At 50.1% G+C, this 16207-nt stretch overlaps 1 protein-coding gene across 4 annotated transcripts in view; it reads left to right on the top strand.

The window, feature by feature from the left end:
• ACOT7 (acyl-CoA thioesterase 7) overlaps positions 1-16207 on the top strand; it is an 89444-nt gene that overhangs the window by 31100 nt on the left and 42137 nt on the right. For 2 of the 4 annotated variants that reach the window (XM_078873177.1, XM_078873175.1), the window contains 3 exons: positions 9618-9709; positions 11079-11193; positions 14895-14909. In XM_078873177.1, coding sequence (XP_078729303.1) covers positions 9618-9709; positions 11079-11193; positions 14895-14909 — 222 coding nt within the window. The remainder of the gene's footprint in view (positions 1-9617; positions 9710-11078; positions 11194-14894; positions 14910-16207) is intronic. The other 2 variants (XM_078873178.1, XM_078873176.1) reach the window with 1 other exon arrangement.

The raw sequence follows: 16207 nt of genomic DNA, 5'->3' as shown, positions 1-16207 counted from the left end.
TTTCTACAAGATTTGCACTCATAATTTGCCAAGTTGTGAGTGACTTCTCGTATGACTGCATCGTGCTACCTGCATAGTGGATTCCTGCAATAGTGGATACCTGCAATAGTGGATACCTGCATCATGGGAGGAGGGAATTAAAAAGTGGAGTGGTGGGAGGGAAGAAGCAGAAACAGTGGTAACTGGTAGTGCGGTGAGTGGGCGGGTGAGCGAGTGGATGAGTGAGTGAGTGTGTTATTGTCTCATCGCGCACATAGCCTGGCACAATCGTCGTGGTGACATCCACCGCCACTTTGTGGCGAATGGCGGTTGTTGTTGTTGTCACCTGCAGTGTCGTCGTTGAGCACATCATAAATGTCGACGCACCTCTTTAAGTTCCAGTAGTTTTTCTCTAGCTAGGGAACGGCCCTGCGAGAAGACTTGGAAGGAGGAGGGAGGAGGGGATCCTTCAGTGGATTTGATAGAATTCTTAATCTGACAGCAGGATGGAATGATGTTTTGTTGCTGTCATGGTTGCTGAAACACAGGCCCTAGATGCTAGGCGACCAGCAACAAGCAGCACGACGAGGGGGCCAAAGCAGACGGTCCTGGGAGTTGATATTGTCTTTGGTCCGTGGCTCCATCGCTGCCGATCCACTTCTGGTTTAGCCATCGACAAGGTCCCGACCCCTCCTCAGACGCCGCCGCCACCGCGCAAGTGAATTCCACTCGCTCGTCTTCTCTTCTCTAGGCGTGCGATGCATCACGGATTAGAATTTGTCCTGCGACACATCCATCCCCCCCACCATCCCTCGCCACCACCCGTTTGCCCGCGCGTTATTACCATCGTGCATCTCTCCGCGCTCGCTTTGCTTGCTTCCCAGCGTCCGTGCGCCTCTATCAGTGACCGCGTGCCCGATCCATCAGTCTTAGCGGGCGGTGTGCGTGTCAGCCGGAGATTTGTTGTTTGGTGCAGCGCGTAGCTTCAGTCTAAGAATACACGCGGGGATTAATTACAATCTCTCCTATGTTTGTTGTGGAGGGCTTGGGTTTAGGATTTTCATCTTCAGCATATACACCGGTGACCAGGCTTGCAATTTCCAAGGTGTGTGTGGATGGGCTATTTTTTTTTTGGTAATTTTCCAGCTCAGATTGAAAGCGGTAATGCATTAGCGGCATCAGTCCGTCTGTCCGTCTGTGTAACGGGGAGTCATAATAACTCGTGAAGTTAATCCAATTTAAATGTGAGGCGCCGACCCCGCAGAAAACCAGCCGAATTGATAATCTTGATTTTAAGCTTTCGTGACTGCAGGAATCCATCCTCTTTGGTTCTTTCGGGAAAGTAACGTAGGTAGAAAAATAATAGATCACGACGCAAGCAATCGTCATCAGGTGGGACAACCACAGCAAGAAAAAAACTGCTGAAGTAGGCGAGAGATCTGCTGTGGCATGAGGTTATATAGTGTAGCGTATAGTGTAGTGTATAGTGTAGTGTATAGTAGGCCTCGGCAGTAGGGGGGACAGAGATGGGGGGGGAGGCGGGGCAGAAAGTGGACCCCGCAGCAGTACCCGGGTCACTGGAGTAAAGTGGGCCACCGCAGCAGCTCTGGAGAGGTCGGCAGTAGGGGAGAACGACACGCGGACATTCCACATTTCTGTGACGGGAACGAGTTGGTCCGCATCGACGTTATCACTTGAAGAGACGCACGCGCACACACTCGCACGTCGTCGTCATCGCCAGCCGTGACCAATCCACTGCCGGATGAAGAGCCCATAGTGGTTATTTATTTAATGGCGCGGTTTTCTCCTCCGCGAAGATCGAGTGAACTTGGCAGTGGGTGCCATGGAGTGATGAAGGTTGAGCAGCACCGCTCTGGACAGACTGGTCCCCAATAGGGAAATGTGTAATTTCCACCGATAGAGATCAGTGCCATTCCGGGTCATCGTAAATATATGCTTATCATCGTGCATTTGTTGTCTTAACTGTAAAAAACAACTTGACGACATTAATAATCACAGGGCAGCCAATTTAATAATAGTTATTAATATTATTATTCAACAATCTCCATTTAAGGACATTGAATAACACACACACGTGGATGTATAGCACCAGGGGCGTATGTATTTCTCGAAGCGCAGCCTAATCTGAAATACATTTTGAGAGATTATTTTTTATGGGATTACTAAAATTCTCAGAGGGCATCTTAAATAAGTAGAAAAAGGAGCCCATGTGGCTCTTTGTGATATTGAAACGAATCCTAGAGGAGTTGCAACGTTGATATCGCGGGATCCAAAGCATATTTCACATTCTGCAGAGCTCAATTTTCAAACCGTACGATATTGTACGTTAGCCGTTTCTCATTTTCACAATCCATCCATATGTAGTGAGTTCAACTGAGTCGCAGACGCACTTTTTGGAGGCAACACATTTCTTAAAACCAACACACGGGGTACTACCCCTTAACACATTAACTACCTATGGTGGTGGACCACCAGGCTAACTACTATAATTACACTGGAGTTAGCTACGACGGACCCTGGCCTGGGTCCCGGTCCACGTGTTGGTGACGTCTGTAGGACGTAGAACGTAGATTCTTCAGGATGAACAACAGCAGCCGGTCCCGCTCGGGGACCCGGCTTCTATCTTCTCTGGCGGGGCTGGCTCCACCCTTAGCCACGCCCACCTTCAATAATCCTCTAGCCGGTTCTCGACCCTGACACGTGACCACCCCTAGCCCCCACCTGGGGGCCCCTGTGCAGACTTTACCGGTCACGTGTCCTTCGGGGTCAACCAGAGTGCCATTGCCCTTAGTAACCCCATACCCATGGCCGGCACTCCTCACCTTATCCTGTAGGGGTCGGCACTGCACGCAGAGCGTGGTGCCACTCGGCACTGTCGGACAGCGCTCACCGAGCCCCTCTAGGGCCGGTACTGCACCCACATATACGTGGTGCCCGCGATGGCAATACATCGCAAGCCAGCAGGATACACTCTTTGGATGGAACAAACACCGTCGATTACGAGTGATCATTTGAACTTTGAACCCAGCATCTCAGCGGTGCCAGCTCAGTGCTCTTCACCCACCTCTGAGCCACCTGGCGCTCTCAGGCGATACTCCTTGTATTGACCCCGCCGGGATGATGTGGCTCATTCGGCAGCCATCCAGGATTTGAACTCTCAACCTTCAGATTGTGAGCCGAGCAGTCTTCCACTCTGGCGAGCTCAAAGCGTGACAAAGAAGAAGACGAGGAAGAAGAATAATAAATAATAAATAAAATAGCTGCGGTTTAACTCAATCCCCCGAATCGGTTGAATATCCCTTTTATGACCGGCTCTGTAAGCTAAATCAGATGCAGCATGGGCCCCGTGGTATTCTCTCCTCCAATCAACGCGGGCGGACAAATTGAGGGGGCGAGGGGAGGGGGTGCGCACGAGCGAAGGTCCCATCAATAACGCCGCTTGCCGTGCCCCAGACGCCACCAGCCACGGTGGGGGGGGGGGGCACCCCAGCATCGCCCCATCGTGCCCACACAGCCGCCCCTTTATAACCCTCCAATCTGTGGCTTTCGCCACTGAGCGCGTGCGTGACTAATGAGGTGTCGGCCTCGCGGCTCTTTTCAAGTGCCGTTAATTAGCGTGATTAGCATGGGCCAGCGTGTTGCGGCGCGTCCCACCCCCGCCGGTAACGGTGACGACGACGGCGATGGTTGTTTGAGCGCTTCGGGGGGGGGCTGAGGTGGGGGGGGAAGTGCTTCCCGATCCACCTCGTTATAACCGGTGCTATTTTTAACTTCATGTTTAGCATCGCAATGTGCTGTTATTAATTGCAGATGTGAATCATTGTAGCTTCCCTCGTTTATGCGCATTAATTTTAAGAGGCAGAAAGGATATGGATGTTGGTGTGTCACGCTTGAGCGCTTGAGGTGAACGAGTGCTGAAAGCGCTAACGCTGCCCGAATGTGACTTGCGTTTACGCTTCTAATTGCCGTCTAATCGTCTTCCTCATTTTATTCCCATTATCTCTTCTGTCCCGCTGTGTCTGGTGTATGTATATGTAATGGAAGCGTTGCAAAAACAACAAAATTAATTTGTGTTAAAAAAAAAAAACGAATTGTAATCCGCACCGCACATTCAAAAGGGATGCTGCAGTGGCGTGATGGTTAGCTTGCTGCAACTGCACATCACACGTCACCGGCGGTTGAAATGATGGTGGAGGCTTCTTAAACTGCCCCGCCTCTGTCCACCCAGCAGTCTAAATTATTGCAACCACAATCGGGCGGCAGGTTTGCGTGCGGCTGGCTATAACGCATGCCTACTCCCAGCTCTTCCAAGGTAGTTGGCCAGAGCGAAAGAGTAGGCCAAAATATTTACTGGAGGTGGCTCTCCAGCACTCCCCCCGAGGCGGAAGCCCTTCCACGGTCAGTGGCGTGGTCCATCGCTGGCAGGGCTGCCCCCTCTTCCTTGTGCAGATTAAGAGAGGCGCTCCCGGAAAAGGTCTCTGTGTAGACGCAGCAGTCACGAACGCCCGAGCATAGCATTTGCCTGCTCCAGTCGGCAGTGGAGCGGCGCCCGCGTCCATTAGCGCGATGGAAATGCCGCGGTCCCGTGGCCTGAGCCAAGTCTGTCCATGGCACGGCCGCATTTAGGCAGAGTGGAAAATGTTACTCTGTTTACCTGCAAGCTCCGCCGCGGCTCTGTCAAGACGTCATTACACCCACGAAGCGCATTGGAGCGGACCCGTGCTCTCGGTTCGCCGCGTCAGCACACGTCGTTAAAGTGCTCCGATGTGCTTAACGGGATCGTGTTGTTTGGCCAGGATGTCCGACGTTCCGCTTCTGGTGCTCCCAGCACGCGGAAGCGAAACGTCGGACATTGTGACAAACAGCACGAGGCACGAACGCAAAAGCCTACCCCGGTGGTGCTCATTTTAGTGCGTTAATCGGAAACATAGAAACGATGACACGTGGCCACAACACACTCGTGGGACATGCACAGTGTGGGCCACCGGCACGGCACGCTGTCTCCCCCCCCCCCCCACCGTGTGTTCCGATCTCGCTCGGTAATTAACGGCGAGAGAAAGCGGCCCCCAGCGGGAGGCACCCGGAGAACCGGCCGCCCCGCCACACGCGCACGCGCGACTCCATCTCTCCTCCCCGCTGGGATACGGGGACACGTTTTATTTTCAGCCTGGGCAGAGTGTATTGTACGTGTGCGCGGTGGGGGAGATGTTAACTCCCTCCTCTGGTGTTCAGGAGATCGTGGGTCCCATCCCGATCCTGACGCCTGTGTGTCTGGGGTTTGCTTGTCTCTCTCACTTTCCCCGTGGTCGCGTGGATTTTTCTCCGGGTCCTCTGGTTTTCCCTCCACTTTTAAAGTCAATGTGCGTTTAGAGAATTTGTCTGATATACATGTCCACGTTGTTAAGCTCCCGTTTTTTGTCAGGTAGCTTTTGAAAAAGAGATATATAGCTCAGTGGGCTTCATCTGATCAAATAAAAAATAGTTCATAGTTTTGGTTTGGGATGCGATGTCTGGATCCCACCCAGATCAGCTGGCTGGCCGTTTGTTTCTGTGCGGCATTTCACATTAACGGGTAGATCGACAAATGAATAAATGCAACACATTCAAGTTATTCCCATTCCACCAATGGGGTGGAAGTCTCCACACGCCAAGTCTGCCATTGGGGTTTGTTATCGCCATACATCACCAAGCAGCTTCGTGCAGCTTCGTGCAGCTGGGTTGGGGAGGGCAGCGCAGGTTCTGATATCACTCGCCACTTGATGTTCGCCGTGGTTGGGAATCAAATTGAAGTCGACGGGTTCATGGTGCGGCGCCCTAACCACTCTGCTGCCATCCCCCCTCCCTAGCAAATGAATGAATGAGTGAATTGCCATGGTTTGGGATTGTGATATGATTCAATTGTCAGTTATTTTTGTTTGTCTCGTTTGTGCTGTCCAATGTGTGTTGTTTCTCACTTGCTACATCTCGTTTCGTTCACTGCACCGGCCTACAATTAACACAATCGTGTGATTTCCATACATTCTAAGTAAATTATGTCACATGCACAATCTATCTTTGCCCTGTGAAGATCACGATCAATTAAAATGTTTAGCCTAATATACTGCCGGCCAAGTGCTGTTAGCGAGCAACTCTGAGTCGACCTAGGGGAGGCCCAGGACCAGTTCAGATAATCGTCACTGGTGTTGCCATGAGCGGGAATCGAACATGGGTAGCCAGGTTTGTAGCGCAGCGTGGTAATAAACAATGCACTATCGCACCCCACAACACTTCTATGTACGCACACACAGACCTCCCTGCAGAACACATTTATTCACAATGTGCAGAAAATGGGGGCTATGCTCAACTGCAACGATAATACGTTACAAATAATCTCTGATGACTCGGTTAGTGGTAGGAGATCGCTGGAGAACGAGCTACATGGGGAGAAATGAAGAGAGATGTCGAGAGAGGGAGAGAAACGGTTGGGTTTGATGCACATGTGTTAGCGCAGGGGCTGCTGCTGCTGTGCCTGTGGGCCCGACAGGACTGAACTGGTGCCCGTGGCGGGGAGGGGTGTTCAGATTTCGTCACGGGGATGGCCGAGTTGGGAATCAACTGAATGGGGGGGCGGTGCAGCTGCCGACGCGGCCCGGCGTGATTGATGCAGGGGGGAGATATTGGCCGTGGCGGGAGGTGGGGGGGGGATTGTACGGGATGATGCGGTCGAGGGGTAAGGAGGGTTTTTATTTGTGACCCTGCACGGATGAGGTGTTGCGATCGGTCACGGCACCGAGTGTGGAAGTGGACCCCCCCCCCCCCCGGGGGCGGCTGTGTTTGGAAAGCAAGCTGGGGGAAGGGCAGGCAGAGGGCAGGGCTCGCGGGGGCGTTGTGTGTGCTATGGGCTCACCTCGCCGGTGGCATGTAAGGACCTGCTCACGCATGAAATACTACGGAGCCAATCTCTGTTATGTTTTGTCTATTCCTCCCTGCTTTCTTACCTTCTTTTTTCATTCACACCGTCAAATCAGTTTCTGCTGAAGGGCAGCGGAAGAGACAAATAATGTACGGCCGCAGTCTATCCTCAATATCCTTTACATCAAGCCATGCCTTTTAGATCCTGTATGCCAGGCAAGGTAGTTAACATCTCGTCACCCTGGTGACAATATCCTATATCACGCCATACCTGCTCCGAACCATTTGTGCCTCGAGAAGTGTGGCTTGCTTCTTTGTTTGTGGAATATCAACAAAATAAGAACATATTCTTGGTTCTTTCGGTAAAGTCTACGTGACTTTACCGAAAGAACCAAGAATATGAATCCCTGCAGTCACGAAAGCTTTAAATAAAAAAAATAAGAACAATTTACTTTGTCTCGGCGTTGTGAAGTGGGCCGTACGCTCGCAGCACCTTCGTAAACAGCTGCCGCGGATTGAAATGTTTACTTTGTTCAACATATCAATTGTGTTTTCTATAATTTGACTTTTGCAAAGTAAAATGTTGGAGGGTAGTAAAAGTGCTGTACCGTCGCATGGCCTTAAATTGGCAGCTCACGTGTTGAGATTTGAAGGCAGTTTTTTGCGAGTGGTTGCAATTCATTTGAAGTTAGGGTTCTGACTAAAGTAGGATCTTGGGAAACTGCAATGATCATGGTGGTTGATGATGAACTATTGAGAATCGTCCTAAAGGTAATGTTCAATAAATCGACCGTCGCGCAATTCATATGCAGCACAATAACACGCAAGCACAAAACAACGTAATAAATGAGTACGTGTTTCAGCGTAAATATCTAATGAAAAACACACGGATACAAAGAAACCTCTTTCTTAGAACTAAGTTAGCATTGCAGTGTATTGCCATACAAGGATATCAGCCGCAATTCATGGTTAGATTAAAATAATCATCCGTCACAACGCCTCTAATTTAATTCAGAGTTTAGAGATAATGCAATACAGTTTCTTAGAAATCTCAACCAATGAATTTAAAATACCACGACAAATTAATTTCCACGTTCGCAGCAATTTGTTTTGGGCAAATAATTTTCCTCTGCTTGTCCGCATGAACGTTAAAAGTGGCTGTGTATATTTATTATTATTAATAGCATTTTGTGGGTTTATTAAATTTATTTTGGGCAGTGATCGGGCCCCATTGGGATTTGTGATGAAGGTGTCGAAAAAGCAATTTGGTTGGGGCGACAGATGTGAAGCTAAAATAATCATTCTTGCGGTGAATTGGACGATGCCGGCCGTTGGCAGACCGGTGGCAATTTTTCTAAAGCCTCTTGACGGCTGCAGTCAGTGTGGGCGGCTTCGGAGAGGCGGCGCAGTGGTTAGCGCACTCGGCTGCGAACCCGTCTGCTCCAGTTCGATTCCCGGCTCGCGTCCGCCAAGATCGTTGACAATTATCTGAACCGGTCCTGGGCCTCCCCGAGGTCGACTCGGCCTCAAATTGAGTACCCCGTGCGGTGTGCGAACACCATCGCTAGCGAGGCAAAGGTGGCCGGGCGTGATGCTGGCCACCCACTTCCCTCTCGTGTGCCCTGGTGGCCTTCACGGGTGCTACTCGCAAACAGCACTTGCCACAAAAAAAGAGTCTGCTTTAGGCTATACGGGAGATCTTTTTCTTTGTGTGCTTAAAAACATGAGAGGAGAATGGACAATTTCTATCTTTAAGTTTTTTTAAAGGAAGATAAAAATTGCCCCTGCCCTCAAAAAAACACAACTATTTATTATTTAGAAATTGGAACCGCGCTGGCCCGGCACAAGTTAAACAACTTTGTTGATGAGAGATAATAATTTAAACTTTGTGGGGGTCCCTCATGCCACCGTGAAGTCAGAGAGAGGTGTGATTGCTAAAAAAATATATTAAATTAATTGTTTCGTAAACCAAACATTTTGTCCCGTTTTATTCTGATGGTGCGATCGGCATCGCGTCGTCACGAGAAGAAGAATCCATTCGGATCGCTCGCAGGGCGGTGCGACCCGTCGTCTTTCGATATCCTTCAACTACTTCTGAGATCCCTTCAAGTGTGGTCACGCATAGCAGGGGACAAACGCTTGCCAATGTTTCCCTGCCAGCCAGAGTACTATTTGGCACGTGACGAGTCACACTGATATTTAAATTCTGACAGCTGATCAAGAACAAAGACCCTACGAAAAAAAGATAGAAGCAACAAAAATGTGTGTTTTTTTTTAGGAAGCATATTAAAAATGTAATGGACAGACACCGGGTACAAACATAACATTTACGAGAATAATTAGAGAAAGGGCCGGGTTAGATATCTTGGACATGTAATGTGAAAGCAAGAGACCAAATATAATGCTTTGACTGGGAAATTTAGAGTTACAAAAAGCTGATGATGCAACTGGGAGCTTCAAATGCCAAGTTCTTGAGCAGCATCATGGAGAGAGCGTAAAAGGAAGAGGGCCACGATCGCCGACGTCTTTGAGAGAGCAAGGGGGCACGTAGAGAGAGCTAGCAATCTGAAATGTATCCAGATGAACTTTGCAGGGCCAGTGCTCACCATTATTCATTGGTGGGCGTGTTTCCGTTGGTAACACTCTCCCTGTGCGATGCTACGTGTGTGTGTGCGCGCATGCGTGTGTCTGTGTGCGCGCGTGCGTTTCTGTGTCTGTGCAATCAGGCAGCAAGCGCGTGACCAACAAGGCCACCCTGTGGTACGTCCCCCTCTCCATCAAGAGCCCGGACAAAGTGCTTCCCGTCCCGCCCATCGAGGTAACGGGACACGCCGATTGCGGGCGCGCAGGGACGAGCTGCGAACCAAGACGGAGGAGAATAAAAATGAACAAACGAGTCTCGTCGTGGCAGAGCTACAGTTCGACTCCTGTCAAGCGGCGGGCTGTCCTGTCCGTCAGTTGATTGATTGGTTGGTCGCGTGTGGTGGGATAAAGTGTGGGTATTCACACCTCTTCCAAGACGTCTGGCCATCATGGGAGGGTAGGCCAATATACCCTCTGTAGAGGGATTCGCCAGAGCTCTCTCTAGTGGAGGCCCTGCCGCCAGCAGTGGCGTAAGCGAGCAGTTGCAGCGCTCCGCCCTTACCCTTCCCCGAATGTTTTCTGGGGCCTGGTGGGATGCTGCGTACGCCACGGTGCAAGAAGCTTGGATATTAAATTAGATCAGTGATGATTTAGTGACCCTGAATATCTCTGTGTTTTCAGTCTGATAAATTAATAACATTTACATATGACCTTTGTTCATGACCGCTTAAGATGCCTTTGAGGCCCTAGGTCGTTTATTGCAACGGAAACCGGGATTGTACGTGACCCGTCATGCAGACGCTTCTAAAATAAGACGTCGTCGCATGTGGTCCGTGGTGGCCAGGAGGTCCTGGTTTGGAGAATCAGGGCAGCCACCTCTAATTAATCCACTTGCTCAATGATATAGTGAGTGCATGGTCTCAGTGCAGTCATTAGTCACTGCACACACAAATGACTAGTTTGTTCATTTTATTTTCTGCACCCCAGATTGGCCTAATTCCAGTTCTCAGGAATGACGTCCATTTGGTTTGCTGTCAAGCGACATCCTCATCGCAGTGTGTGTGTGGGAGAGGGTGCCGCATAGAGTATGCAGGATGCAAAGGCCACTTGTGGGATTTTGCAAGAGAAGTTCTACGGAAATATTTTTTCTCGTGTGAGGGGCACACGCACTGCTCTGAAAGATTTCAAAATAGATTATTCATCTCACGACACAGTGCCAGTAGCACGATTGGCCTAAAGTGTAACAAAAATACAGGAAGGTCTATTCGCCCAGGGAGAATCCTCGTTGAATATCGAGGTTGTTTTCCCACGCAAGTCCTGCTAAGCTCTGCGCGTGAAAGCGGGCAGTGCCGCTTTGCACTTCCCCAATCGCCGTAATTTGCGGGTGACCTATCAAACGTTAGCATCTTTTGGGAATATATCAGGGAAAAATCCAAGCAAAGTGACACAAATCTCCGCGCTGTGGCCGAGTTGTCTGCTGGGCTTGGCGAGTCTTCTCGCCACCTTCGTGCCAGTGTCCATGTTGCCAGAATCGGCTCAACGTGTGCGTTGTTTTCGGACGGCATCCAACGGTCGCTGTTTATCGCTGTCGTTGTCGTCGGCAGTACGGATGCGATGAGGAGCGCGACGATGGCCAGACGAGATACGACGCCCAGAAGAGCGCGAGAGTGGAGCTCATGGCGAAACCGGCGTTCTCCCTCACTCCTATCATCAGTCCCGGTAAAGTGCATCGTGGGAGCAGTTGCATAGCACAGTGGCGGCACGAAATCCTTTTTTGCATACACACATTGGGGACGTTTTGTCTCAATTCGTTGATGCGTAGGGCCCCTTGTCGATCCACTGCTGGATAAGGGCCCTACCCATGGCCGTGGCACGTTGGTGTAAAAAGGGGGAAGGCCCAAAACTGGTTCTGATGTCACCCGCCAACGATGTCAGCCATGGGCCGGGAATCGAATTCCATCATCAGTCCACCCAGATTAATAACACAGATAAATTATTAATAACGAATGATAACGGTAAACACAACTAACTGCTGAGCATTGAGAAATATTTAATGTTCCTGGAAATATTTAGTTTTTTTAAATAAATCATCTAATTTTAAAACGTTGTCAAGCAAATTAAAAGTAATTGTTGGGTTTTAGTGCCACGGACCTTTCGAGTGTGTTGAGATAGAATCGTAATGTTTCTTCCCCTGTAATCTCAAGACGGTCATTTTGAAATTGAAACAATTTGTCAACTCTAAATGTGTAATCCCTTGTTATTCAATTAAATGTTTTTTTTTCCTGTGTTGAACCAAAATAATGTCATTGTTTTTGTTTTTCATGATATAGGGACAGAAGCAGCAGCACCTTTTACGTCAATGGCTTCACCCTAGAATGCATTTGTCTGCACAGTCCTTTTCAAATGGGGCTTGCCAATTTATTAAAATGAGGCACTTACAGATAGCAGGCTTAATCTGCGTACGTAATAGGGCCCTTTGTCACGTCGCGTGGCCATTATTCTTGTTGCCTTAATTGCCGGTGTAAAAATACATCTGTAAAATATCTGTTGTGATGTGAATGTCCATCACGCGGTTTCACAGAGTCCCTCCGTTGTTGTCATGACACCACCACCCTCACCCCCACATCGTCTTCTCATTAATCATCATCTGCATCTTGATAATTTCTCACTTCCCAACAGCGGCGGCACCCTTCCTGTTTATCATCGTAATCGTGCTCATTCATCACTGTGCCGTCCTCATTCGTCACTGCCAGCGTTATCTCCGCCATCGTCGCCGACAATGTTGCCGCGTCCTTCAGCACCTTGGCAGCTGTCGCCCCCCCACTTAACTTAACAGAAAAACGTAACGTTTCAAAATAACGCACCACCCCTCCAGACGTTGGCGCAATGAAGGCGGGGTGGGGGGGACGAAGGGACCGATATTTCACCGGTGGCGACGCACACGATGAGCCCAACAAAAATAGTTCTCCTTTCACGTCTGCCAAATGTGCCCGCTCACATCCTATTAGCGAGCACCTGGCTGCTATAGTTGCCGCAAGGCGCCCGGGCACCGGTGTTTGGCGTGGCCACCTGTGTCTCCTCCCCCCGGGGAGTTGCGTCATTGAGGTTTTGGCAGTGATTGGCGCGTGGACCCAAAGCCCTGCGTCGAACATGCCGGCATGACGGAGCGCTTGGTGGCTGCACGGCAAGCAGAATAAAATAAAAACCTCGGCGTAGCACGTCGTGTTATTACGACCGTCTCCCACAAGGCGTGCTGCGCGAGCCAAACGGCACGGCGCTCAGACGGCGCTTCTCAAAGTGTCCTCTGGGCGCATCTTTGGGTCACGCCGCACATTGCACGGGACGGTGACCGACGTTTCGCTCCACGTGCTTGGGAGCTTCTTCAGGAACTCATTTTCAGTCACAGCGATGAAGTGTCCGTTTTGATTTAAAGCTTTCGTGACTGCAGGGATTCATCTTCTTGGTTCTTTCGGTAAAGTCACGTAGAAAGGGAAGTAATAAAATAATAAAAATAAAACATAATAAAATTATTCTCACGACGTTTCGGCCACAACGCAAACAGCCGTCCTCAGGTGAAAACCAGGTCTGTCGAGGCGACAGACCAGGTCCGTCGAGGCGACAGACCTGGTTTTCACCTGAGGACGGCTGCTTGCGTTGTGGCCGAAACGTCGTGAGAATAATTTTATTATGTTTTATTTTTATTATTTTATTACTTCCCTTCTACGTGACTTTACCGAAAGAACCAAGAAGAAGTGTCCGATTGTCCACCTCTCTTGCCGAGGGAGAAAATACCCGTGAATTACCACGGTTGTCAGACATACGCGGACAAACAGACTTTTCATCCACGCTTGGGGGCGGTGGTTGTGGTGCATTTAGTTTGGTGTTTGTGTCAAACACACTCTTATTCCGTAAGCAAGCCGTATTCTGAAAGCCATAGTGACACCCAATAATGTATTTATCGGTTGATTTAGAAACATTTTTGGCTCTTGATATTGCCTAATGTTTGTAGTTGTCCTTGACATTCACCTGGATTTCATGGGTGATTTAAGGGCACTATAATTGTCAGCTGGTTAAGTGCATTTGTTTGTAGGACGTTCCTACCAAGTTGTCACAGATAGGGGCTGATGTTGTTGTGTAATCCCAATTGAATTTTTTTTCCAGTTAATTTTTCGGCGTTGGGATGTTTGTGCAAGTACCAGTTACGTTGTCCGTGTTTTTTCTTTTTTGGTACGAAAGAAAATGGGAGAATCCACAGGAAACCCACGGAGAATAAGGGGGGAACATACAAACGCCACACACATAGACACCTGAGTTGGGAATCGAACCCCCAGGAACCTTTCTGTGAGGCACGAGCGCTACCACAGCGCCGTCCTCTGCCGCCCTGGCTAGGAATGTATCGGCTCGTTGTGCTGCGTCGGGTCGTGGTTGGGATGGCTTATCTGATTCACACCGACTGCGCGAGGGGTCTTCAATGTTATCTTCCATCGCGGCCCCTCCGTGTTTCGACCCGGCGCTCTGCTGTTGGGTAGGAGTTCCCGAACGATTTTCCTTCACCCTCGTGGCTTGTCTCTTTATAAGCGCGGCCACGACACCATTGGCAATTTAAATTCAAAAGGGACCGGAGCCGGAGTTTTCACGCTGTGGGAGAAAACGCCGTTGTTGGTCGGTGTCGGCGTCATCTTAAAAACAAAAAATCCACGTCATCGATAAACCCGCGCGCTCTTGCGGTAACCGTGCCCCTGCTATGTTTGTCCCAAACAGCGGCAGCCCGCGTGCACTTGAGCCCTTTTATCGCGCAGGCGTCGATCGCGGCGTTTATTGCTAAAGTGCCGCTGAAGAGCCAACGATGTCTCTCGCGGGGGGGGGGGGGGGGGTGGGGTGAGGGGGGGGGGCTTGTTTAAGCCTCGCCGGTGTAATCCTGAGCCTTCGCCTGTCCTCCGCACCGTGCGTCTGCATCTATTTGAGATGACACACGCCACGCCGCCAGTGGGTGCGGCTGTCGTGAAATGCGTTGAAATTAAAGCGAGATGAGATGATAATAATAGCAATGATGGTCCGTCAAAAATAACCATCATCGCCGTTAACGGTCATTAACGTCATCATTTTCAGTCGTTGTTGCCTATTGGTCGTCATTAAAATTAAAAAAAATTATCCTTTTCCAGACGATGTTTTAGCCCCGAGTCATAAATGGAAATGCTGTACATTTGTTACGTTTATATTACACTTGCATTTCCACAAAGATCATACAATCCTGCCTGTGTTTGTGATTAAATGTGTGCTTTGTCGCCTATGTTCCAGATTTAAGTTGTGTGCTTCACCTGTGTTGAACCACTGACTGCAAAGCAAAAACGAACATGTTCTAACGTTCACACGCATTGATTACAAAACCTTTCTCTCTCACTGCGGCCTTGGGTCTACAGAGTGGCGGAGCAAGGGTAAGCAACGGCGTGCGGTCGCGATACGGTGGAACCCGGTTTAACGCCAGCACTCCCTGTATATTTGAATTAATAAATAAACCTTCCGTCCAGTGATCCAGAGCCAACTCTGACACGACTGTGCCCTGGATTGGTCGCCTTGCAAGTGGTTACGGTCGGAAACGCCGTTCAGCGATTGTGCACTGCCGCCGGCTCCTGATTGGACGTCATGTGGCTGCCTTGCTTGAGCATCCGATTACTTGGTTGTTGTTGTTGTTTTCTCACTCTGGATTGGTTGACACGTTTGGAGCGTATACGCACGAAGTGTTTTTGAGGTGTTGGCGCTCATTTCGCCAAGAAAAAAGCTATGCGGTTAAATGTCAATTTCCCGTGCCCCTTCTGAAGAGAGCACGGCACTTTGGATTTACAAACACACTTTTTTGCTCTCGTTTAGTGTCAAAATTCCTTGCGTTTTCGATGCATTCAGATGCTACGTTCTAACAGCGCACCAACCGGGTTCCGCCGTATTTGGCAATACATTTATTTCCCCTTCCATGCTAAAAATAACAACGAACGTGTTCTGCCGCAGCCATTGTGTACATCGCGCGTTTTAATAATCCCATCAGGCTTGGCAACCAGAAATAATGAGATCTGTTTTCCATGCAATTATTCTGTCTGCCCGTCTCTCTCTCTCTCGCTCCTCTTTCTCCACCTCGCTTCTGTCTCTCTCTTTCTGCCGCTCGTTACGACGCGAGGCGTCGCGAGCTGCGAGCGAACGAACGTGCGCACCGCTCCTGCATGCTCCGGATGAGAGGCGTCGTTTTGTGCGTGGGTGACAGACAACGATTTCGGGAGGCTCAGACGGAGAGAGAGCGAGAGAGCGAGAGAAAGTCACGCCCACAAAATTAGGCAGGAGACCTTTACCGCAGGATTAATGTCCCTTAGTAGCAGCGGAGAAGGCGGAGCGCTGAGAGCAGGGGTCACATGAAGGGAGGGAGAGGGAGGTTGAGGCTGGGATTAGAGCGGGATGGAGAGGGGGGGTGGAGAGGGGGGCGGGAGCTCGTTCCCCCTCCACCCCGACCCCAAGGGTCGTCGTGGGCTGGAGGGGACACGAGCCAGCCGTGCGTGAAGTCGCCTGGGGGGCGGGGGTTGCGATGCCACCGAGAGGGTGCAGCGGGTGGGTGGGTGGGGGAGAGGCGGTGGGGAGGGGAGCGAGTGGGAGGGTGGAGGGGTGTGAGGCTTGCCGGCAGGGTTGGGGGCGCGTCACCAACAACGCGTGAACGAATTGGCAATTCAGTTTGCCATTAGCGATGAGGAGG

This window comes from Lampetra fluviatilis, chromosome 36 (assembly GCF_964198595.1).
Source record: "Lampetra fluviatilis chromosome 36, kcLamFluv1.1, whole genome shotgun sequence".
In the NCBI taxonomy this organism is placed as follows: Eukaryota; Metazoa; Chordata; class Hyperoartia; order Petromyzontiformes; family Petromyzontidae; genus Lampetra; species Lampetra fluviatilis.
The sequence above is the reverse complement of the archived record's forward strand: the minus strand, read 5'-3'. Positions and strand labels throughout refer to the sequence as shown.